Raw genomic sequence first — 24,769 nt, 5'->3', positions numbered from 1 at the left:
AAACCAGTCCCACAACAGTAAAATTAAGTTTCATTATTCTATGTCAGGCAGACTGGATAAATATTTATAGCATACAAATTCAAGTATTGGGCATTTTTTCCAGCTAGGCTTTTATATGCATTTACTGCAGCAAAGATAAGAACACAGGAACAACCATTCCCAATCAGACAAATGGCAGTCCCAGATCACCATCTTATGCTGAAAATGGCCAAGGCATACATAAACGGAAGAGTAAAACAAGACACCTTCCCAAAAAATTCTCCCACACTTCCAAGAATTTGTGGCTTTGGCTTTTCTGAGCCAGGGATGACGTGTTTGTGTTCCACCCCTGGCAGTGTTCAAGGGCAGGCTGGACGGGGCTTGGAGCAACCTGGTCTAGTGGAAGGTGTCCCTGCTCATGGCAGCAGCTTGGAACTGGATGAGCTTTAAGATCCCTTCCAACCTAAACCACTTTGATTCTATGATTCTATTTGCCAGATCTCAATAGATTCTTCTTCTATGAATTTTTCTAGTCACTTCTTGAACACATATAAATATTCAGCAGCTGCAAACTTACAGCAAAGAGCTCCTCAGTATAAGAATGTGCTATATGAAGTTTCCTTTTTTGTTTGTAGCATAGTTATTGCTGCCTACTTTCATTTGATGCCCCTAATTCCCATATTAGAAGAGATCATAGGCAACCATTCTTTGTTGACTTCCTCCAAGCTACACATGATTTTTTCTTTTCTTTTTCTTTCCTACTACCTCCTACCATTCTATGTGCTGCTTTTTGGACTGTTACTAAAAACTAAACTAACATTTGCATAGATTATAAAATCAAGATACTGTTCTTGAGCCCACCACTGGGTACAGTTGGGATACTTTTCCATTCATATGCATTGGTTTAAACTTATTTAAACTAAATTTCACATGATGTTTTAATCATGCAGACAGTCAATATCCTCAAGTCTTTCTGCAGCCCTTCATAGCCTTTCTCTTTACTATCCTGAAACACTTTGTAAGATTAGAAACTTTCTGAATCCATAATTAATCCTTCTGATCCCTTTTCCAGACTATTTTGCACAAGTTGCAATTATAGTTGTCTAAGAGGACAGCTAAACCTTTGCAATTCATGCACTGCAATGGTTATTTTTAGACACCTGTTACCAAAAATCATTTGATATCTACAATACAGAGACATATAAAAATATAAAGCATATACTCCAAACATTCTATGAACTTGACAAAGTAAGAGACATCCATAAGCTTCTTATCTCAACTGTAAAACCACAGTCTTTAGTTATAGCCTTTTTACTCAAGAACATGGAAGGAGTTTTCTCTACCTGGAAGTTCATGATATTATTGAAGGTTTTTGCTGAAGTCCCTTCAGTGAAGGGAGTTCTCCCATAAATCATTTCATATGCGATGACTCCCAGGGACCACCAGTCGCATTCCAGACCGTAGGAAGCTTTGCCATCCCCGTTCAACCCTGTTAGCATTTCTGGTGCCATGTAGTCAGGTGTGCCAACAGGTAGCTTGGCATTTACCTAGATGCAAAGATACACCAAATGAACTTACCGCACCTTCTGTACATTGTGATCTTGGTAATAAACCAAATCTTTTTTATTTGCTTTTTTCAAACGAGATACAATTTTCAGGCCTCTAAGTGAATTTTAAGTAAGTAAATTTAAGCAAGGCTGTTAAGCAAAAAAGTGCAAGGTTAAGGAAACTGCTGATAAACAAACAGAAAGCAAGCTATTTGATAGAAAAAGAGTCAAATTATCAGAGCTAACTGTTACTAGCAAGTACAAACAGCTAAAGGAGAAAACCAGCATTCTAAAAAGCACAGGATTACTAAACTAATGTTTTAAGCAGTATACATACTCTAGCACTACTGCTTCAATTAGTATAAACAGGGACATCAGAGCTGAAATATCAAAAATAGTCAAATTTAGACATAAATATTCCCTGCCCTCATTGCATTCTGTGTCATCTCTACCTTCTACCTTGTGTTCATTATCAGCAAAGTACTAGTATTTAAATTTCTGGAGTGCTTAGAAAAGGTAATTCAGGAGCCAAAATTGCAATCATTTTTGCAGTTCATTGAGTGGTATGAAAAACCGAAACAAAGAAGCAGGCAGACTAACATAAAAACCTCGAGATAACTGAAATGATAATGTGAAGGAAAAAAATTAAAAGAAAAAGACAATGCAAAGAAGCACTGAAAAGGCAAGAACAAAATATTAAGAGTCGTAATACTAAGAAAATGCTACCAAAAAAAGTTGTAAACCAAGACAGGAATGTGGTGTAGAACTTCATGTTCTCGCTTAGATAGATTTTAATTTCAAATTATCACTTGAATTTGTATGCAGTTACCTAAATTTACAAGCAACTTATAAAAAACCTCAGCGGATTCACAGCTTTGAATAGAGTGCTTTCTGGTGAGCAAAGCCCAGAACGTTGAAATGTGACTCATTTCAATCAAGAGCTCCCAAGCACGCAAAACTGTTCCACCTTAGTTACAACAGGGGTTCAGTCCAATCATGAACAATTATAAATCTATGTCCTCCTTTAAGCACAGCACTGAACAGTTGTAAGGATCCCTAGAAGTATGATTCTGTATTGCAGTGCAGCACCATGAGAAAGTAGAGCTGCCTTTACAAGTGTATTAAAATATTAAGAAGCAGATATATCTACCAAGAGCTGCAAAAGATGCTTGAGTTCATGTTTGAAAAACCATTCATAAATAGAAATATATCATTATGAATAGATTCCATATTGGACAAGAAAGGCAGAAGAACCAGGTGCAATCAAGGAACAGATAAAAAGTTAATTTTCCCTTTTTGACTGGACCAACCAACCCATAGGCAAAACTTCCAACCACATTATTACCATTTTGTTTGCTGTCATTTTAGCTGCTGACCCAAAGTCCACCAGTTTAATGTGTCCTGTTCGGTCAATCAGAACATTCTCTGGTTTAATATCTCTGTAAGCAAGAAGAAAGCAATCAGTACCTTTCCATACCATTCCCAGCTGTCGCATCTAGATAACAGGATATCCCTATTCAGCTGCACTCCGCCATGTGCTCAGTTGCATAAAACCTTAACAAGTGGGAGTCCTATTTCCAACTGTTGTTCTGTTTCCAAGCAAATATGAAAGTAGTAAAGTTCCTATTTATTTCACAGAAAGTTAATAATTACTGACGGACAATGGAAAGAGAAGGTGGTTTTGCACCCTGACTACATTGTAATTGAGTTACAGTGAAGTATTATGTAGCTTTCATCCCAAATATCCTCACAACTTATTCTATACATCTTTCAAATCCAGGCAGCTACATTGCATTAGAAGGTCACAGCCTCTGCTCTAAGTGTAGCATAAATACTTCATAACATAAATACTTCATAACATTTCCAAAGCTTCAGAATGGAATAAATTTATTAAACACCAGTAAGATGTGAAAATACATACAGTAACAGCCTGCAAGCCTTCAGATGATCTTTAGAAAACTCTGCGACATTTAACTACTCCAAGATCCTTTACTGCTCTGTTCACCAACCAGCACAGCAGAAGTTTTAACAGTGACACTAATTTCCCAAAAATATTTGGTGCTAAAATATTGGTGCAACAATCTCTGGAAAAGATTTTAATTTTTTATAGTGCAACATTAAGGCTTCTTTTTCCTATGCCTCCCAAAACTATATGTAACAATCCTTTCTTGATGTTAGTCTGAACTTTACATCAAAGTTAATGCCTTTAGCTACAATTATAGTTGGAGTCTGATTAATTTTCTAATTTTCTCTTCTGATAGAGCATGTGAAACACTGACCTGAAAGAGGATAGAATATATATAAAAAAACAACAACCAAGAATGCATCATTCCATAATGCTTTTCATGGAATGATACTAATCACATATTATGTGCAATGCAAAGCAACCTTTACCTACCGGTGTACATAACCCATCTGATGGACACTGTGAATGGCTAAAACCAACTCTGCAAGATAAAACTGCACCATACTCTCATCTAGTTGGTCTTCATATCGGTTTAAGAGTGACAGCAAGTCCCCTCCAGGCTGATACTCCATAACCTACATAAAATTTTAAAGGAACAGATATAGTTCATATATAGAAAAGATATCCTGTTCAACTTCTCCATATTACACTGGACACATATCAAACAGTGGCATGTAATGCAGGAAAACTTACAGAACAGTAACAGTGTTAAATAGAGGAGGAAAGAAACAAAGACTAGGCATTACCAAGTAGAGATTCTTCTTGTCTTGAAATGCATATTGTAACTGTGGAATCCATGGGCTGGTGCTCTGAGATAATATACTGCGTTCTTCCTCAAAAAAAGACATCTACAAGAAAAGGAAGTTATAAGAGTTATAGCATGATGAAAATGAGTTAGAATACATTAGAATCCCCTCGTTTTAGAAAGATTTGAGTCTGTGCCAAAGGCACACATAAAAAAAAATTGCACAGAAAATATTAAATGCCTTTCCCTTGTGATGTGCACCTTTAAAAGGTAATTTTACTCATCTGTTTTCTGTTCTCCTTCCACTTTCTGTTGTCTAGCTTGCTTTCAACTGAATAGTCCCTGCAACAAAGGCCAGCTTCCCTTTCAAACTGGTGAAGCATCTACCAGTCTGGAGTGCAACTGGTTGACCTCATCTGGCCTGGCCCTAATAAAAAAAAACTGATCTCAAAACAACCAGACAAGAATAAACTAGAGCAATTATGAGGTAGTATTTCATAGCTAATTCAGTAATAAGTTCATTGTAAAGTATTAAAATATAAGGCTTCCTTGAAATCATCCTCTAGCAACTATTTAATTATTCAGATGCGCAGCCAGAACAAGAAATTAATTTTATTACCAGAGATACTGCACATTCATTTAGATCAACATTCCCTATTTCACTCACCCACACTCAAGAAGACTGAACAAGTCTCATACTGAGGGTAGTATCATACTTTGCTTCTTGTCAGCCCATGCCATAGCAAGAGTGATTTGAGTTTATCTTCATTTCTAAAGGCCACAAACAAGGCTAAGGGATCTCAGGAGCAATCTAACTGCATCATGTATTGGGAACAACTGATGCAGATACTGCTGTATAAATTCACAAGGTCTTTCATGGAGTATCTCTGTCCTACTTGTCAGCTCATGTCAGTGAAAGATTAACTTCTATTTCTCACCAAACTATGATCACAACCTCCATTATCCCTTTTTTAAGTTCTCAAGTAACACATTTCTCAAGCTAGTGAGAGGCTCTCCATAAAAATCCAGTCACCACAGTTTGCCTTCACACCCACTCCTGACATTCTACGTCGGTCTTTAAAATAAAAAACTTAATGAACACATTGCCTGAAAATTCAAGCCATCAAGAAGCTGATCAATACTGATCCAATATTTTCTCTATCTGTTTTTTCTTGTCTTACAATTAGATAGTAAGTTCTTTAAGACAAGGGCCATTTTTGGGGTTGGATGGCACCTCACGCAGTAGATTCAAGTCTATGACAATGGCTTTTAAATACAGCAAAACTACACAGAACTACATTACTTCACTGAAATGTAGGATGATCCTTTCCAAGACACACTTTTAACTTAATTCTAATAGTAGTGACAAAAAGGGAATGTTCAAAGTGTACTTTATTGTTCTACTCTCATAACAGAAAAATATACATACGTGCTCCTGCGCCAGCAAGGACTCCTTGCTCATCACCTTCATAGCATACACATCACCAGTAACTTTCTCTCTTACTACTTTTACATCTGCAAAGTGACCACAGCCAACCACGCTCTTCACTTCAAAATCCTTCACACCAGGTTGCAGATCCCTCAATTCAGCTATAGTCTCTGCATCTAGAAAAATAAAATGCTTATTTTTACAGTAGCCAACTGGTACTTCATAACAAACACACCGTCAAAAATGGGGAATTAAAAAAAACCCACAAAAAACAAAACCAACAATATTTAGTTCCAGACTCTTGAGAAATGTGAAATCATTCCAAAATATGCATCTTAAAAAAAAAAAAACAACAGTATGTATAAGAACTAGAAAAAGACTGCATTAATGCATAGTTAAGACTGAAATATGGCTCATACAAAAGACCCAGGAAATGTTAAGAGAGTTCCCATAGCAACCATAATTCTGCCCCATTCATAACATCATAGGCTGATAGCCTCTTTTGTTTCTCATTTCTTTCCAACCCTCCTTTACCAATACAAAGTCTAATCTCTAAATAGGAGGGCTTTACCCAGCAGAGTTCTCCGAGTCAAGTGGCAGGGTTTCCTCCTCTGCCTGTGGGAGGCACTAGTCTATTTTCTAACAAATAACCAGAGACATTTGTTTCAGCTACTCAGTTCAAGTTTTCCATGGACTAGTTTCAAACAGCATGCACTGTGATAACCAACTGCTCACAGGAAATTGCTCTAAAAATTCTTCAGACTAGCAGAAAATTACTCTCTGCTAATAATATCTAGAAACTGTTGGATGGAACTATCATAAGGGGCATGAGAAGTTACTTGAAACCAAATAGCTTTCTAGTATATCTCAATAGAAAATTTGATGAATTTTTCTCTTTTCCCAAAAAGAATCTGAGCACATTATCAGTAGAATATTTACTCCATCAGAATTGTGTTTCTGAAGCACTATTTACAACAGTGCTTCAGATTTACAGAGTCACTATTTACAAGTTACACTTTCAAAATTCAGATAACACATGGAATCCAAAGACTACTAAAAGCTGAAAGAGCCAACAATTACCAAATTCCTTTCTAGAATTCTTTTTCCTCATACCTCTAGTCACTGTCCTGCTCTCAACTCCTGACATCCTCCTATAGTGTGTTCTTGGAGCTTTGCTGTATGTACTACTCAGACACTTTCAAAAAAAGTACCCCCTCAACCCTAAATATAGCATAGACTAAGAAGGACACATATTTGAGTCACCACACTTCAAAAGCCACTTGCATTTGACCTTTTTGGACCTGGTCACAGCTTCACTGAGGTTGCCAAGATCCCCTTCACAATACTGAGTCTGCCCACAAAAAGTCAGACGCTCCAAGTCCTGGGTTACCATCATTAATGGACTCAAAACAACTAAAGCATGATTTAAACATTAAGAACTATCTTTTAAAATGGCACCTGAAGATTAGTCTAAACAAACTTACACTTCTCAACAAAGTTGCCAATGTGTTTAATTTTCATTAAAGCAGGGTTTCTGCATTCTTCAAAAAGGACGAATAAGGAATCAAGGATGCCTTCCCGGGAGAGAGGAGACATCTGCTGTTGAGTTACAAAGAGTGGCTTCCCCTGGAAAAAAAAAGGAAGCAACAGCAGATGGAGTCTCAGACAACAATGAAAAGCCTCAAATCAATAACATATGTATAGAGTAGATTATATATTATTCATTTAAAAATCACTGCTTCAGAAATTAGACAAACAATGCAGAAGTGTGAGGTAAATATATTAATTCACTGTATCTGTCTGTAATAGCTGTTACAGGTATTTTACCTTTAGGCAAACCAATCCTTTAAAGATTATTAAAGTTCAAATCACAGCTTTTAGGAACTATCTACATCCCACTGATGGCTCTGATCACCCTGGCTTTTTTCTTGACATTGTACAATGTGGGTTTTTCTCATGGTATAAATACTTCAAGCAGTCAGTATCAATATTAGCTCTAGAAGGAAAAGCTGCTGAACCTCCAGTGATCAAATAGAAACTGGTTAGGTAAATCCTTTTCAGGGTAAAACCCTCAGCTACATCACGCATGAAAAACTGCAGATTACAGGATACAGACTGCAATATTCCATCATCATGCGGGGAAATCCACTTCAGGCTATAATATTAACAGATGCATATAAACTGTCTATCAAACTTAGCACAAAGCAGATGCCTGCTTGGAACTCCAACTAGTTATCCCCTCCTTTTACCCCTTCCTCCAAAGAACCACACAGGCACTGTTATCAACCTGTTGTCAAATGTTAAGCAGCTGAAGTGGCAGATGGGGAGAGCAGAGGAGAGAGAGAAAAGCTGTGCAGTTTCCATGATAAATGCAAGCAAAACTCTGTTTTGATACGCTGACACAGATACTAATCCCAGCTAATCCCAGTCCAGGCGCTCTTTACCTGGAAGAGCAGATTTAGCCGAGAAATTCGGCTGGTGATGGGCTCCATCGGTCCGGCCTCTGCCGGATTTCGGGCACCGCATTTAAACTTCAACATCTTTACAAGTTACCATGTGTAAAAGATCACCTGAAAAGGGGACTTTCAAAGCAGAGGCACTTGAACAGCTGACTTGAAATTAAAAAAAAAGGGGATGAGAGGGTATAACGTGAACAACGTCTTTATTTCCTCAGAAACAACATTTATTAGAACTAGTAAGTTTGGACGCATCTGGAGCGTCACCGCAACTTGTGTTTTGGGAAGGGCGGGAGAACGCAAGCTGACAGCGCGGAGCCCCCCGACGGCGGCGGCGGTTCCCTCAGCCCAGCCCCGCGCCCCCTCGGCCCCGCGCCCCCCCAGCCCCGGCCCGAGCCCGACCCAAGCCGAGTCCCCCCCGGCCCGCGCCCACTCAGGCCAGCCCCGCGCCCCCTCAGCCCCGAACCCGCGCTCCCTCAGCCCCGCGCCCACTCAGGCCAGCCCCGCGCCCCCTCAGCCCCGAACCCGCGCTCCCTCAGCCCCGCGCCCCCTCAGGCCAGCCCCGCGCCCCCTCAGCCCCGCGCCCCCTCAGGCCAGCCCCGCGCCCCCTCAGCCCCGGCCCGCGCCCCCTCAGCCCCGCGCCCCCTCAGGCCAGCCCCGAGCCCCCTCAGCCCCGAGCCCCCTCAGCCGCGGCCCGCGCCCCCTCAGGCGAGCCCCGCGCCCCCTCGGCCCCGGCCCGCGCTTCACAGCAAGCCCTCACCTCCGCCCCGCTTTACCGCCACCCAGGTTTGAACGGAGCCATGGGCGGGCCCCGGCCACCATCACTTCCGACGACGCGCGCCTGCCTCAGCCAATCGCCAGCCGGGCCTGCCCGGAAGCGCAGCGGGGAGGAGGTGCAGCCTCGCCGGAGGAGCGGCTGAGGCCGCTGGGGACGGCGGCGTCGCGTCATTCCCGGGCTGTTAACGGCTGTAACCGCCCGACCGCCGCGGAGGGGGAGCAGGACATGGCGGGGAGCCCGCGAGGGGCGGCTCCTGCTCGGGTGGCGGCTGCCGGGCGCTGCCGGCGCGGCTCGTTCCGTGCGCCGCTTGGGCTGGGGGTTACCGCTGCTGTTTGTTGTATTCTTTACTCCTTTGCCAAAGTTTAAAACACAGAAATGAGTCATTGTTAATGGCTCCGGCTGGAGCTGGTTCAACCATAGACGGCACGTCATAGCTGGCAGCAGCTAAGCCCCGGGTAGGACAGCGGGGAAATAAAGATGTTTTCAGAAGCCTTAAGCTTTTTTCTGCAATATAGTATTTGACCTTTATGTCCTTTTGTGTGTGTGTGATACATGTGGCCACTTTATTCATACGTAGGGTAATTGGCTTTCAAGGGGAGCAACGGTGAAATGCTCCAGCTTGGCATCCCCTCCAAAGTGCCTACGTGCCATCCATCAGAATGTGCCGAGGAATGCAGCATGACCTTGTTGAGCAGCGGATCCGTGCAGTGATGTCAGTGGAGAGCAGCGGCACGAAGCATCGGTGCTATCTGCAAACAGCGCAGTTCTGCAAAACACGAGGTGCTATTCCCAAGTACAGGTCACCGTTACACAGCATCCCAGCAGGATTTAAAGCTGGTAACAGGAGTCTAGGTGGTGGGTTTCCTTGAAAATAATCAGGTTGCTGTGTAGTGACATAAACCAAGATGTTTTGCTATCCAGCAATCAGTTTAATTACACTTATACTGGCTTGGCATCTAGCCGGTAAAGTAATGCACTGATGGATTTGTTATATTACAGCTTTAGACAGATCATTTTACAGATCTGTGCTTCCTCCCACCTCTTCCAGTCCACCCCTGGAACATGGACATTTTTTTGGTGTATTTCTTGTCTCAAACTTACGTATCTGTGTTCATTTCAAGTTATTAAACCTGAAAGACTTTTTTAAATCTAATTTATTGTCCACTGTCTGCACTGCCAATTTGCTTTTTGGATTTCACTCGGGTCACTGTCATTGCCCATATCTCATCCCCAACTGCATTACACAGGAGAGATCAGCTCTAAAAAAGGGCAAGAAAGAGCTTCCTTTTCATAAACTGGTCAATTTTCAGGCTAGTACATTTTAGTACAATACCACATCCTGCCTGGGTATTGAGAACCCTGTCATATCTAAGGGTACTCTGTCCTAGATTTTGGAGAGGTCTCATTGTGTGCCATCCAAACCATGAGAACTTCACCATCATAATAATAGAACGGTTTGGGTTTGGAGGAAGCTCAAAGATCATCTCATTCCACCACCTCTGCCACAGGGCAGGGACACCTTCCACTAGTCCAGGTTGCTCCAAGTCCCGCTTTAGGCTTCTCTGCCTTTCCCCTTCTCCGGTGCAAATGCCATTAGGCCCCTCTCTTTTTTTTTTAACCACCAAAATCCCTATTCTATATCCACACTGTTTCTGGTGCCACTGGGGAGATTACCACATCTGAACATTAGATTTAAAAAATGAGGGAAGCGGAAGAGCTGGGTTCTCTTTCTGACAGCTCATTCCCTTATAATTCCCATTACCTTGTTCAAATCACAAGGTAACACTTTCCCTTCTACAACATCAACACTAATGCTGGGCCTCCCCCACTATCCCAGATGTGACCAGCCAGGGGAGCTGCTTGGCTGTTACCCACCTGAGGTAAATTCCCTTTATTTCCTTGGTCAAAATTTCCCTCCCTGAGGTGGGTAACTGGCCTCTTAACTGCGCAGTGGGTCCAATGATAGTATGAGTTTAGGTGCTACAATTTTCATGGTTTATCACTTATTTTTTTCCAAATAAAGATTTCTTGCATACTGTGGAGTGCTTGCAAGCAAGGAAGCTGGCTGTTAAAAGCATGGTTTGGGACAGATGCAGTTTTCCTCATAGTTTAGGTGAGGGCTCACGTTAGATTAGTTCTATTTAAGAAGGCCCTTAAATACATACTTTGCTAGAAGCAGCCATGTGCTAGAAGATCACTTATTGTTTTTTCTTCTTTGTTGCTGTGTAAGACACTCACATAAACAAGAATGTCTACCAGCAAAATTAAAAATACAGCTGCACCAGAATTGTCGTCGAACATTAAGAAGCTGAAGTGGCAGATGGAGGGAGCAGAGGAGAAAGGGAAAAGCTGTGCAGTTTCCATGCTAAAACCTCAGTACCCATTTCTGATGTCTCAGGTAAAAAAAAAAACAAAAACAACTTTTCACAAGAGCATGTATTTTGTTTTCCTTTAAATTGCTGCTCTGAAGTCTTCAGAGTGAAAGCGATGATTCCTTTGTACTTGTGATATTCTTTCGCAAGAGCATTCGTAGCACACTAGTTCTTTGTCTTTGTAATGGTCAGATTACATATCACTTCTTTATCATGACAGCTACTCCTGTGGGTAAACTCACTCACGCTGAGGGATCAGCAGCAGACCTGCAATTGTACAAAACAAGGGCTTATTCCCTGCTATTAAATTAATAGGTCATTCAAAAGCATAACAGAATAAATAGCTCTAAGATTTTCCCTAAACAGGTCCCAATATAGTGCTCAACATGTTTTGACATCTTCCCATGCACTGAATTGGTTACCACCTGTGTGGCGTTTTTATTGTAAGAGTAGGGGTTTCCCTTTATTTCCTTGGTCAAAATTTCCCTCCCTCGTGCTGTTGGATAGTGCACCAAGGTGACTGTCTTCCAAAGATTGCTTCTCACTGTAACGTCCTTGCTCAGGGTCTAAAGACACCAAGTTAAGGGAAAAGGAAAAGATCAGGCATGCAGGTATGCCAACTTTTTGCCAAAAACCCAGCACTTGGGTTCTCATCCAAAACAACACTGCCATATTTTAATGGGCAGAAAGATGCCAGATCTCCCTTAACACCTTCTGGCTGTGAACTCCTGTATTTACAGCAGCATCACTCTTAAATATCTTCATCTTTGAAGCAGCAAGACACTCCCAGGATGTGACTGCTCCCAGGATGCTTACTTCCCAAGATTTACATATGGCCAATTATTCATGCAGACTGGTAGCAGTTACCAACCTAGGCTTCCATAGGATGTAGACCTCAGAAATAAATCCTTATTTTCAGTGATTCTTTTGTTGAATGTTACAGATGGCCTTTACCATAGCTGATTATATGCCCATGAAAACAAAAAATTAATGACGCATTATGAGCTATATCCCTGTCTCTAACTCACCAGTATTTAAGAACTCTTGTAATAAACCAAGCTCTTGCACCAGATGATCTTTAAGGTCCCTCCAACCCAAACCATTCTGTGATTCTATGGTTTTTCTCCCTAGCCCGAATCCTAGTCATAGCTGGTTAGCACTTGCTGTATCAAAATACAGGGTTAAACTTGGCTGACTTGAATGCTGTCATAAACTCTTGCCAGTAGTAGCTCTCACCATCACTTAACAGGACCTAAATAATCCTTAGATCCTAGGCACACTTTTCCTACTTTCTTTTCCTAAATTATCCCAAAATATCCAACTTAGACATAATAGTCATGCACACTACAGGAGGTAGAAACATTTGCACAATACATCTTCAGGAATAACAGTTCTGGATGAGGGAGAAAGGTGTGAAAGCAAAGAGAAATAATTGCCAGGACAAGAATTATGTTGTCTTTCCTTGTGCAGTATTTTTAATTTCCTCCTCAGAATTTCTGGAAGAAGACCACTCTGCAATCATTCTCCTAGAATAAGCACAAAGGAAATGAAACTTTAAAAGACCTAAATGGCTGTTAGGTGTTTCTTCCATTGACTTCCACTAGAAGTTAGGTACGGAGCTACATCTGATAATATTCTTTAAGATAATTTGGATTGAAATATTAAAGGTCTTTTTCATTTGTATTAGCAACTTAATAACAGTATTATGTAAGTGCTAATGTTCACTGGAGGTTTTTATACACTGCTTTATATTTACAGAGGTAAAATCCATTAAAATAGTGGTTTAAATCCACATGGTAGCCTCCATTGTAGAAACATGGCCATCATCTCTCATTTAAAAAATGCAAACAGACGTGTGATGCTCTTCAGACCTAATCCCAGTTCTGAGGATTCCTCATTCCAGCACATGCTGGTCAGTGCCTACCCAGGTTTTCTTACCAAACTCTCCTAACATACATCCAGATGTTGAATTTCTTCATAAGCCAAAACACAATTGCACTAAATTTCTAAAGCGACCAAAATGAAATGGTAACTGAATTGGGTCATAACATATTTATCCTAAAACAAATACCTCATGACTTTCTGGAGAGATAACTGATTAACTTTCAGATGCAGTGAAAAGCAATTTTTCTTTTATATATCTCAGCTTCAGGCTTCCTTTGTGCTATCACAGGAACACCCCTGATTCCACAAAAATTGTTTTAGAGAAAGCAATTTATTAAACCTCACGATCTGTCAAGACACATCAATATTGATGTGTTCACATTAACGTCTCCTGCAGCAGCTGAAAACTGAATTTGTCATGGAATTGTTAATGGGAATTATGTGTTGCAGAGCAACAAGTGACAGGGGCTTAATTAAAGCAAAACTGACAGAGCATCTGCACAACAATAATAAATGTTTTGTTTTAAATGTAGCTAAAGAACTATTCAGATGTTTTCATTGCCATGGAAAGGCAATGATGAACTCCGTTTTAGAAGGTAAAGCCTAGAATGGGACAGGGGCAGTTAGCATCTGGAAATTGCATGTAACAAAATACTCAATTATTCTGGAAGTTAGATATGGTAATCCTGTAAATGATGGCCATATCAAATTATAGTTCACCTAGATTCCAAAAGAAATATGGACTGAGACACCTTTACAGTGAAGATACCAAATTCTTTTGAGAGAACAATTCAAACATATATTATTAGAATTTAATCTTATTTTGGTTCTAGGGTAAATGAATTCTGGATGCTCACAGGAGAACTCTCTTCCTTGCCTTAAATCAACAAATCCACAGGAAAGACACCCTTTAGTTTACTACAACAGCAATTTGCTTGCTTGTGGGATGGTCATAAGTGCTTCATTGCCATGTGTTGGAATTCCATTTAGAAACCTGGCATTCCCCACCCTCCTGTGGGCTGAAGAGCATTGTGTATCCTGGTTTGTGGTGAAAGAATCTCTGACTCAATCCAGCCCATGTGCTATATTTGGAAACTGGAAGTCTGGCCATCATCAAGGGAAAGCGCCCAAAAAGATTCATTCTGTTTTAATATAAGTAGTAGGCTCTTAGTCAATTGCTGTCTCCGAGATCAGCCAGAAACTGGGATGCGCCAGACACATCTCCTGTGCAGATGAGTGGCAGAGCCATTTCTACCCATAAATCTCTTTGGCTGACTTCCAGAAAGGTGTAAGAATCTGATTTAAGACTTAGCTAGATGGTGTTGAAAGATATTTATATGTCACTAATACTGTTGTGATTTTGGGGAGAACAGGTCTAGTTATTGTTAGGGACTTCTCTGGAATAAATAAGGTTTGATGAGAAATGGCAGGTAGCCATGTGGGGAGGGAAGCATCACTAAATCACTTTTCCACTGGAGTGGAAAACACCCCCTTTTTGAAACAGGAATGTTTATTAGTTTGGTTTGGGGTTTAGTGTGTTTGGGTTGTTTGAATAGGTCAGTTCAACATGAGTTGCAAACTCCAATTTAGTTGGGAAGAGCCTGCTCATACCAAATCCACACACTGAGGCAATTGCCCCTGTTGTTGCTGTAGAAGTCATTGGGAAATAGAAGGTGCTTTCCTGCAGCCCAGTGTTGGCTGACAGATGTAGCTACAACATACTGCAGAATTCCAAGCTTTGTTATCTACAAGCAAAATAAAACCACACGCTCTTGCATCCAGTTTAGTAAAACAAATACTGTCAGGCTGAAGCATCAAAAGTAAGTATTAAAATAGATTACAATACAGAGGTAGACTTGGCTTCTTCATGTAACTGAACTTGAAAGAAATTCTGTTGTCTTTTGAAGATTTATTCCAATAATTCCAGTAAACAATAATCTGTGCACTGCAGCCTTAGAGTGATGGTGGCAAGAATGAATAGGGTAGAAAAGAACAATAGTAGCACTTTGTTCAGAGTATAAATAAAGGCATCAGATGAGGCAATGACAGCTTTGATGTAGAAGGGCTCTTACAGGTAAGACTGAAAGAAATTTAGATGTGATTGCCTGTCTATTTTTTAATTTGGAATCACGATTTTGGTGCTTTACAGATCTAAGATGTTCTTGCTCTGAGTGGGCGTATTCATTCCTGTCTTGAAGAACTCAGCAATGACAGCCTACATGTTACTTTATTTAATTCTTCTAGAATTAGTTCTATACGCTTTGCTTGGAGGCCAAGAAATATTTTACAGTGACTATTGTGGGATTCTGATTTTTAAACAGCTTTGCCATGGTAAGAATTGTGATGAATAAGTGATTAAGAGGTAACACTGACAAACAGTGAAGTAACTTCATGTTCCTATAGGAACTGAATGACAATTTCTGGGTGCTCTGGAGGTCCCTGCATGGTTAAATCATTCTTTTTGGAGCACTGTTCACCATTCTTGATGGTGACTGGCCTGGCTCATGTTGTTTCGTTACGCTTTTAAATTTCCTTTGCCACCTGGAAAGAGAAGGCTACAAAAACAGTATGTACTTCCTCAAACAAACACACACACACAAAAAAGCATGGTGGGAGGTTGTTGCAATGATGCAATGTTCATGGTCTGCCAGTGAATTGCATTTAGCTATTTTTAGCCAAGGGCTGGATAGTAAAATACAAGTCTTGAAAGAGGAATGGAAACACCATGCAAAAGAGAATAAACATTTCCTGCAAAAAAGGGGTTAAGGCTACCTTTCTTTTTCTTTTTTTTTCTTTTTTTTTCCTGTGTTTTTAAAGCACTGCAGATGGGCTTAAAGTTTTAAATTGCTTTTTAATAAAAGATGGGTTTGTGCTGTTTCAAATTCCTCTATAATTGAATGAATTACATAAGTACTAAAGTAGAATATTTTCTCCTTTCTGCTTTTCCCAGCACTCCGTTACTCAGTTTTCTTCAGAGCAATGAGTCTTGTGCATTGATTCTCTGAAATTCTGAAATAGATCAAATGCAACATTCATTTAATTGTGCCAGTGGATGAAAACAGCTCATAGCAATTACTTTCTTGGAGACAAAGGGAGAGGTGCAGACTTGTTGGGATATTGCAATTCTTAAACCTTTTAAACATGAACCAGAAAGTAGCCAGCTTTTCATATCAAGCAATTATTAGGAAAAGCCTAATAGCCAACCTCAAAATGGCAAAAACCCAAACCAAAACACTCTATGCTCAGTAGTTATTTGTTAAAACCCTTTCTAAAGCAGAACACCAGCTACCACTTAAAATCCTCCAGAAGACAGCAGTAAAAACAGCAGAGGAGGCTGGGTTCTGCATCAACTCAATCCATCATCAACAGATATTAGGAAATAAAGATTTTTACATTTTGGAATACAGGATGCTGGAATAAAAGAGTATTTGCACAGAGGCTGCATAGTTTGTTGCACTTCTCTCTCTATTCTCCTGGGTTTCATTCTGATGCTTTTCAGTACCCCAACAGCAGAAGATGACATATCATCTAGTTCCTGTGACTAAGAACAGCTATTTTTCTCTTGAAAAGAGTTCTTTAAATCCTACTCGCTTTCTGTTTTGCCAAGCTGGGATTCTTCAGCACTAAACTGCACCATAGGCACAGACAGGCATTGCTGGCAGTGCTGTTCAGCAGCTGTGTAGTCTGCTAAAGGATGGCTATTCTAGAACCAGTCTTATATGTAGCCGCTTATATGTAGCCTCTTGGGGCAAAAATGCCATCTGGACATTCAAAAAGATCCAATAAACAGGCTCATACAAGGTATTTATAAATGATGAAGGTGCAGGAACAGCCTGCCTCACCACCCTGTCATCAACCACCCAGCTGTGGTATGAGCAGAAGGACACACAACTCCCACAGCATGAATCGGGAGTACCAACACATCAGAAAATGGCAACTGCTAAATAACATCTTCCTTTTCATCCCTGACAAGTCTTTTGGAAGGGGCTGTTTCTGCCCAAGCTGCATATAAATTGTAGGTTGTTAGGAGATTGATGCTTTCTCTGTACAGTGCTTCACACCAAAGCCACAAGACTGCAGGACTTGAATCGTAAAGCATAAAATAATCAATGAGCCTGGGCAGGTTGTGAGGCTCAGGGACAGATTTTCAGTGCTTATATGGCTGTATTTTAATTCAGACAAAAATAGTTAATACCGCACTTGCATGCAAAAAGGAGTCATCTGCTTCTTATCTAATGTGTAATTCAATAATTCCTATAATTGATCTTCATTGACAGTTGATGCAAGCTTCCTCACCCACACTGCACATATTGTGCTTCCTGACAGAATTCCCAACATAGACTATGATATTTCAACAGAGGAAGCTTGTTAAATCAGGTCAAACAAAATAAAGAATCCAAAGCTGCCACAAGTCCCTGCAGCTGTTTGTCTTTTCACCCCTTTCTCCCCCTCCAAAAAAAGAATCCTAACTATTGGTATTTTTGTAATGGGCTAAAAATACAAAAACCAGTTTTGGTAAATGTTGATAGGCTTCAGAATTAAAAAATACCATAATTTTTTCCCTAGATGCTGGACTATTACTGTTGATGAGGCAAACCTGCCAGTCTTTACTGTTTCCACGTGGTTTGATTTTCCCTGCAAGTGCCACATATATTCTAATGATCTGCTGAATGAAAAGAATTCTAAATGGGTTCCCAATTGATGAGACACTATTTCTTTGAAAGGCCAATGAAGGACATTTTCTGTCATGGACACAGCAACACAGCACTGATGGAGATGATAATGGGTCTTCAGGTGTCTGAAAGACTGATATGTAATTTCAGAGAAACACAAACAATAGATTCATTTCCATTTACAATTATTGTAAGTAAAGAGGAACATAATGGTTCTGTTTTATAAAGACAATCACTTGCATAGCCAGCATTCTCCAACTATTTCAAATGACTCTTCTCCAAAGAACTGAGATACAGGAAGAGTTTAACAGACTAATATATAAAATTCATAGTAGCAGAAAGCCAGACAAAGTTAAATAGAAGCATTCTAAAATACTAGACACAAAAGGCTGAAAGATCACTTCCAGAGCACATGCTAGCACAGGAGAACCCCTGGTTTCATTTTCTATAAATACAAATAAAACTCCAGCTTTTTAAACAAAGCATTATTTGAAGATCAGAGCAAGGCACTTTTCCAAATATATAGATTCCTTTATTACAGATTGTCCTGGGTTCAGCTGTAGCAGTTATTTTTCTCTTTCCTAGTAGCTGGTGCAGTGCTGTCTTTTAGACTTTAGCCTGGGAACAACGCTGATAACACACCAATGTTTTCAGTTGTTGCTAAGTAATGCTTGCTCCGATCAAGGACTTTTCAGTCTCATGCTCTGCCAGTGAGGAGGGGCAGGGGGAGCCGGGAGGAAGCAGAGACAGGACACCTGACCCAAACTGGCCAAAGGGGTATCCATCCCACAGCACATCATGCCCAGTATAGAAACTGGGGGGAGTTACCTGGAAGGCCCAGATCGCTGCTCGGGTCGGGCTGGGTACCGGTCGGCGGGTGGTGAGCAATTGTATTGTGCATCACTTGTGTTTATTGTTTTCTTTTCCTTTTCCCCTTTTAGTTTTATATTCTCTCCGCTTGTTATTTCCCTTATCATTATTATTATTGGTGGTAGCAGTAGTGGGTTTGTATTGTACCTTAGTCACTGGACTGTTCTTATCTCAACCTGTGGGATTTACATGCTTTCGATTCTCCTCCCCATCCCTTGGGAGCGGGGGGAGAAAAGGGGAGGAGTGAGCGAGCGGCTGCGTGGTTCTGAGTTACCGGCTGGGCTTAAACCATGACACAGATTCTCTTTCCAATGGTAAGAACTAATTCTGTAGCAGTTGAGGAAATGGCTCCTGTAAATAAAATAGCCTCCTTCACCCACCAGCCTTTTTCCCCATCAGCTGAGGCAGGCTCTCAGCCTAACTACCAACTGTGCTGCTGAATCATTTTCCAATTTCTGATGGCTACAGCTCTTCAGGTTACTTATGCTACACCTTATTGAGCTATTAAGCTCAATCAGTCACCAGGAGAAAAAGGGAAGGAACCAAGGGTGACACGTGCAGATACAATAAAAATCACAGTAGCCTGCTCTTGCCATTCATGCCTACAGCAAGTTCCTAGGGAGGCTTCTGCACAGGAGAAGGATGTTGGTGTCCTTTGAAGAGTAAGACAGTATTTCATGAGCTTTGCAGATGTATCATTTTATGTGGAAGCATTGTCTTTTTCCAACAGAAATACTTGAAAGGCAAACCCATGAATATTTCTCTTTTTTTTTTGTATATAGGTTACTCTTTTGGCATTAAAAAACTGACCCAGTGGATATCTTACCTATCACTGGCACTGGGCCGCACAAAACTGACCCAGGGAGTAGCAAGAATTACTAGCTCTGGGCCAGACAATGTGGCACACGCAAGCCATATAGCCTCTTTCAGGAGGACACTCAATAATGCTTTAAAAGGTAGTTACTTCCCTCCCTTTTGGCCTTTGCTGAAATTTCTTCATTTAAACGTATATTTGGTGAAGCAATATTCATCTCTGGAGGCAATGTCTTTGAATCAAAACAGTGAGGGAAAATACAAACATGAATTAAATTCTTGCCATAAGACTATATCTGACACTAACCTAAAAAAGGATGATTAAAATAGGCAAAATTTATATTCATTTAAACTAAGATGTTCTTTTCATAGTAAAGTGTTTCTGAAAGAAACCAGACACCCAAGTACGTGGGGAGATGATGCAAGCTAGCTCACAGCACTGGAATAATGCATGCAAGAAGGCTTCCCACCCAACATGGTTGATTCCATGTAGTTCAAAAGATCTTGTCAGGCAAAGGTCTAGAAGCTTTGTAAAACAACCTGACCTCCAAGAGAGAAGAGAATCACAGTCCAAAGCACGACAGGTATGAAAGGGCAATCAGCCAAAGCAAGCTCTGCTGGAGAGCCTGAACTGCTGTAGAGTTTTATCACAGTCTCTGCATCGAAGAGAGCAATATATGCTCATGATGTCTATATCCTTTTACAACAGCACATCAAAGTATTCATCAATCCCAATGAATAACATTTGGCTTTATTGTTTGTCACCTCTCTCCTTTGTAATGTTTCAGGTGACACTGCTTTCACACACTCCATGGGAGACATTGACTGTGGACTCAGACCAAGGCTGCACTAAGAGTTCATAAACGTCATTCCCGATGGGACTGAGCTTGCCTAGCCTCTGCAGCACAGAATCTATAAAGCAAAATTTAAAATGAGAAACAAGAATAGAAGATACTTTATTAAGGTAATGTTCATATCCATATTTCACCCCCATATAAATCATGTGTGGGTGATAAATATGGTTATGCACTTCCTAAAATGTCTAGAAGTATGCAAAGAAATTGTATGGGAAAGGCAAGACACAAAGAGAAAGGAAATTGTTAATCTTAAGGTTTATTTTCAGGTCATATATTGAATTAAGGTTTGGCTTTTCCATAGAACACCCACACCCGTGCAGCAGAGCAAAGATTGTGATGAATGTGATACCCAGAGTACCACAACTTTCTCCATGGTTGTTTTTTTCCTATAATATAGTTAGTTAATTAGATCTCCTCTGATCAATCACTGAATTACTGCTTCAAAAGGCACTATGATATGATGAGAGCACCTCGCAGCACTGAGACACTTTGATTTTTCTGTCCCAGCACATTTACAGCTCATGTGAATTAGGTCCTCCAGTAGGAGTAAAGGAATTCTTTGTCTTTTTTAAATTACAAGCACAATTTCTCTCACAATTTAAAAACTGACCAGTAAAATTACTGTAATATGGATTCATTCTCTCCCCCTCTCCTTTCTGGTATCGAAGACTAATCACTTTCATGCTTTCCACGTGTCATGCTTTGATCTCAAGCTCTTTGGAGCTGCAACCTTCTCTCTTGCTCATGCTTTATTCAGCTCTTTCACTACCATTGCCATTACTCATCTGTGATTTCAGCTGTGTTATAGCATCTCCTTCCTTGGTCCTCAGGAGTCTGTCTCAAAACCCAAAGTGTGGTCATTAGAGGAAGACACTAACAGGACCTCTTGTTTTCCTCTCATGGCTTGGCTCTTCAAGAGAAATTGAGATGTAACGGCTAAGTCTGTAGGTTGCAACTTCAGCATCAGGCTTGTGTGTGACCTGGCATTGGGAACTGTTGGCCAGTTACTGCCAACAATCTTATCTTCATCCCTCTGTGACAGGGGAACAGTGATCACAGGACAGTGTTACTCCGAGACTCACCTCATTATAGTTCCTACAAGGAGCGCTGGGCTCCTTGGAAAGCAGACGCTACAGGGAGAAATGGTATGCAGGTTTTGGGAAGCCTGGTTTTGCTGCCTCTCCAGAAGCAGATGACATCACATGTATAATATTAAGGGATCTTTGCATAGTGCTGTACAGAGGAGTTCTGCTGCTGGCAGTAAAGCAGACAAAAAAGCTTTCAAAGTCATGCTTCTGTTAGTGATACAGGTCCCCAAATGGGGAGAAAAGATGCATTAATTTTTTTGAGCAGTATAAATGATGGAAAATAATTTACTTTTTAATCCTAAAGAAAGATATTTGCCAGAAGGACAGCTGAAGTACAGTGTAGGAAGTTCTGCGATTGTCTTTCCAGCAGGTTAGTGCAGCCTGCAGGTAATTAAACAACAGAAACCAATACCCATAATTCAGCAGTATGTCTTAGCTATTATTTGGCGATTCTTTTTCTCTTGAAAATTCTAATACATAAATATGAGCTTAAAATGGAAATGACTCTTTACAAGTTTCATTTCATTGTGAATTGTCCTCATACAGCAATATGCAACCTCATTTGTAAAAAAAACCCCACCAAACAAATCTCTTTTACTGCCAGCTGAAGTCGATGGGCACTCTCACATCACCAAGTGTGCTGGTTTGAATGTGAATGTACTCCCTGCTACGTGGGCAGCAGACCCCAGAGAGATGAGACATCAGTCTGGCATCTCTCCATTCTGTGAAGCAGAAAGGTGCTGACAAACTGAAGGGGATTTAGAAACCAGCAACTAGAACGAGAAGACGCAGGATTTTCATCTTTCTGGAAAGATTAAACTCTGGGTATTTTTATAGCAAGGTTGATCACAACCCCCAAATTAAACCTCACTACTCAGGGAAACAATTTCTCATCTGGAAGCTCTCTTCCTAATGCTTGCAGTGTTCCCCATGGCCCAGGGCAGCAGAGGAAAGACAGATTTCCAGGTGCCCTCCAGAGCCAAAAGGAGGAGAGGTTCCTGCTCCGAACCACCATGCAGAGCCACTTTTCCTGCGGCCCAGGCTGATGTTCCTGTGTGGCCCCTGTCCTGTGGTATTCACAGATGTTACTTCACATTCCAAAAGCTATTTCAGGAGGAATGGGCATTTTTAATAGAAGCCACTTGGACTTTTCCAACTTAAATATTAAGAAGTTTTGTTACTTCTTTCATTCCTTTTTTAGTGTTGGTTTCTTTCTGAATAGCCATTTCATCTGGTTTTCATGAGCTAGTGAAATACTACAAAGTAAATACTACAAAGCAATTTCGTATGTGTTCACTATTAAGAAGCAATACCTGGCTTTGCCAGCTTGAACTGACATGGGCAAGGTGAAAACCAGGAATGTTTCCAAGTATGATCCTGTTACCAGAACACACACTGATAGACATCTCTCCCTGTCTGCCCCTGCCTGGCTCTGCATCTGGATGCCAAAAAGATTAGGCCTTTAACTTCAGGCTTAGGATGAATGTGTATAAGGTAACAATGCTTTTTTTAGGATCTGAACTGTTTAAAAGAAACAGAGGTAAAGAAAACACAGTTTGAAAGCATGAAAAGGAGAAGGATGCTGGGGAATAGCACTGACTAACTCTTGCTAATACAGGGTCCCTCAGCCGTGCAGAATGAGCTTCAGCTAACCAAGAGCAACTGAATTACTTCTATTCAATGGATTTCCACCTACATGTTTATTGTAGTTCATGCTCTTGAAACATGCTGAAGAAACAGCTCTGGGGCTGAAAGGCTGCTCCTCTCTTAGGTAACGGGTGCTGAAAAAGCTCTTTCTGAAAGCTTTTGTGCTGCACATATCAGGGTGCCTCCATCAGGGCAGGACTGTCAAGCTCCTCATTGGGTGACATGGTCTAGGGTGAGGCATCCCTGCCCATGGCAGGGGGTTGGAACTGAATGATCTTAAGGTCCTTTCCAACCCAAACCATTCTGTGATTCTATGATGTGACAGTTCAGGCTCTGTGACTTTATCCAAGTGCTTGGAATTAGTAAATAAGAGGATTCACCCGTTGAAAGAGTAGATTTTGTCTGGACAAAACACCCCAAACCAAAAACCACTCAAGGCTGTCCATTCTTGTATTTTAAGGCAAAAAAAAAACCATAGCAGTAGATGGGAAGGAAACTCTGTTACATACACAGCCTCTCTGAAATGTTTAAATGATTGAACAGAAGCAAGAGGTTCTTTTATCAGATTGATAATGTCTTGCATTGTCCAATCCCCCATAAATCTTGGTCTTGAAGGCAAAAGGACCCACCCTTCAGGCCACAGCCACATGCAGCATTGACCACAGCACAGCCAGGGCAAGGGTTTTGGAGCTCATGAGCCCCACAGATGGAACACACAGATGTTCTCCCAGTCTGGCAAGGTTGACGGGGAGGTGTCACCTAAACACAGGCAGGAACAAGCTCAGCTTCAGTCTTGCATATCCACTGGTCACACATTCTCTGCTGAGGGACAGGAACTGACCAGATCCTACATGGATGCAAATGTGCTGGGATTTGCAAAGGCATTAATGGGCCCTAAGGATTAGTTATTACACAAATAAATATAGAGCTAATTAAAACCTGGTTATCCTGTACTTCCAACTTTCAAACTTTCTTCCCAAAAAGTGAATCAGGCCTCTCTTCAGCTCATTTATAGAATACCAGTTTCCATAACAACATAACTGCTTAATGGAGCAAAAATACCTGGCAGAGTTGCCATGATCATGAAATCATTGACCACCACAGTGAGTGAAGGAGACAGCATTAAAACCAAGATTGCTTCATGTCAACATGGTCACTTACAATCCAACAGTGCTACATCAAAGACCATCATTCCTAATTACAAAGTGCAGCATATCCATAATAAGCAGATAGTGATATTGAACAAATACTTTTCCCTACAACAAACCACAAAGTTATGTCCAATCATTTAATGGTTGGAGAACTCCATGGCCGACAGCATGACAAGTAATTTTAGGACCTAATGGTTTCCTATAGAGAAATGCAAGCAAGAACATCTCACTAAGTTTGTGTCTTCATATGAGCAAAGGCACAGGCTACTTTTTCCTTTTTAAATAGGAGTGGTTGTTCCACAAAGACTTTGTCAAACATTGTCATGTTGTAAGATTCAAAAGTGAGTAACTCACACCCACTGCTGAAAACACCTATTTCATTAAAAAACAACCCCAGCCCTAGTCTAGATGTAGATCTGCAACTACCCATGGAGCCATTACATCTTTACTCCTTCTGTGGACAGCAGCATGTGTCTGTAACAGGATGCTGAAGGCACATGGTAGCAATCCCTGC

At 40.8% G+C, this 24,769-nt stretch overlaps 1 protein-coding gene across 12 annotated transcripts in view; it reads right to left on the bottom strand.

Annotated features, from left to right (window-relative positions):
• CIT (citron rho-interacting serine/threonine kinase) overlaps positions 1–8,932 on the bottom strand; it is a 74,955-nt gene extending 66,023 nt beyond the window's left edge. For 10 of the 12 annotated variants that reach the window (XM_030501540.1, XM_030501543.1, XM_030501544.1 and 7 more), the window contains exons 1-7: positions 8,111–8,278; positions 7,151–7,292; positions 5,667–5,842; positions 4,239–4,340; positions 3,925–4,067; positions 2,872–2,965; positions 1,323–1,526 (exon numbers count right to left, since the gene is read on the bottom strand). In XM_030501540.1, the coding sequence (XP_030357400.1) occupies positions 1,323–1,526; positions 2,872–2,965; positions 3,925–4,067; positions 4,239–4,340; positions 5,667–5,842; positions 7,151–7,292; positions 8,111–8,206 (957 nt within the window). In that variant the 5' untranslated portion in view covers positions 8,207–8,278. Of the gene's footprint in view, positions 1–1,322; positions 1,527–2,871; positions 2,966–3,924; positions 4,068–4,238; positions 4,665–5,666; positions 5,843–7,150; positions 7,293–8,110; positions 8,279–8,882 lie in introns of those variants that run through there. The other 2 variants (XM_030501541.1, XM_030501552.1) reach the window with 2 other exon arrangements.
• Positions 8,933–24,769: the final 15,837 nt, after the last annotated feature.

The sequence above is a fragment of the Strigops habroptila genome, chromosome 11 (assembly GCF_004027225.2).
Source record: "Strigops habroptila isolate Jane chromosome 11, bStrHab1.2.pri, whole genome shotgun sequence".
Taxonomy (NCBI): domain Eukaryota; kingdom Metazoa; phylum Chordata; class Aves; order Psittaciformes; family Psittacidae; genus Strigops; species Strigops habroptila.
Note: the sequence above shows the minus strand (reverse complement) of the source record. Positions and strands in the feature narration are given on the sequence as shown.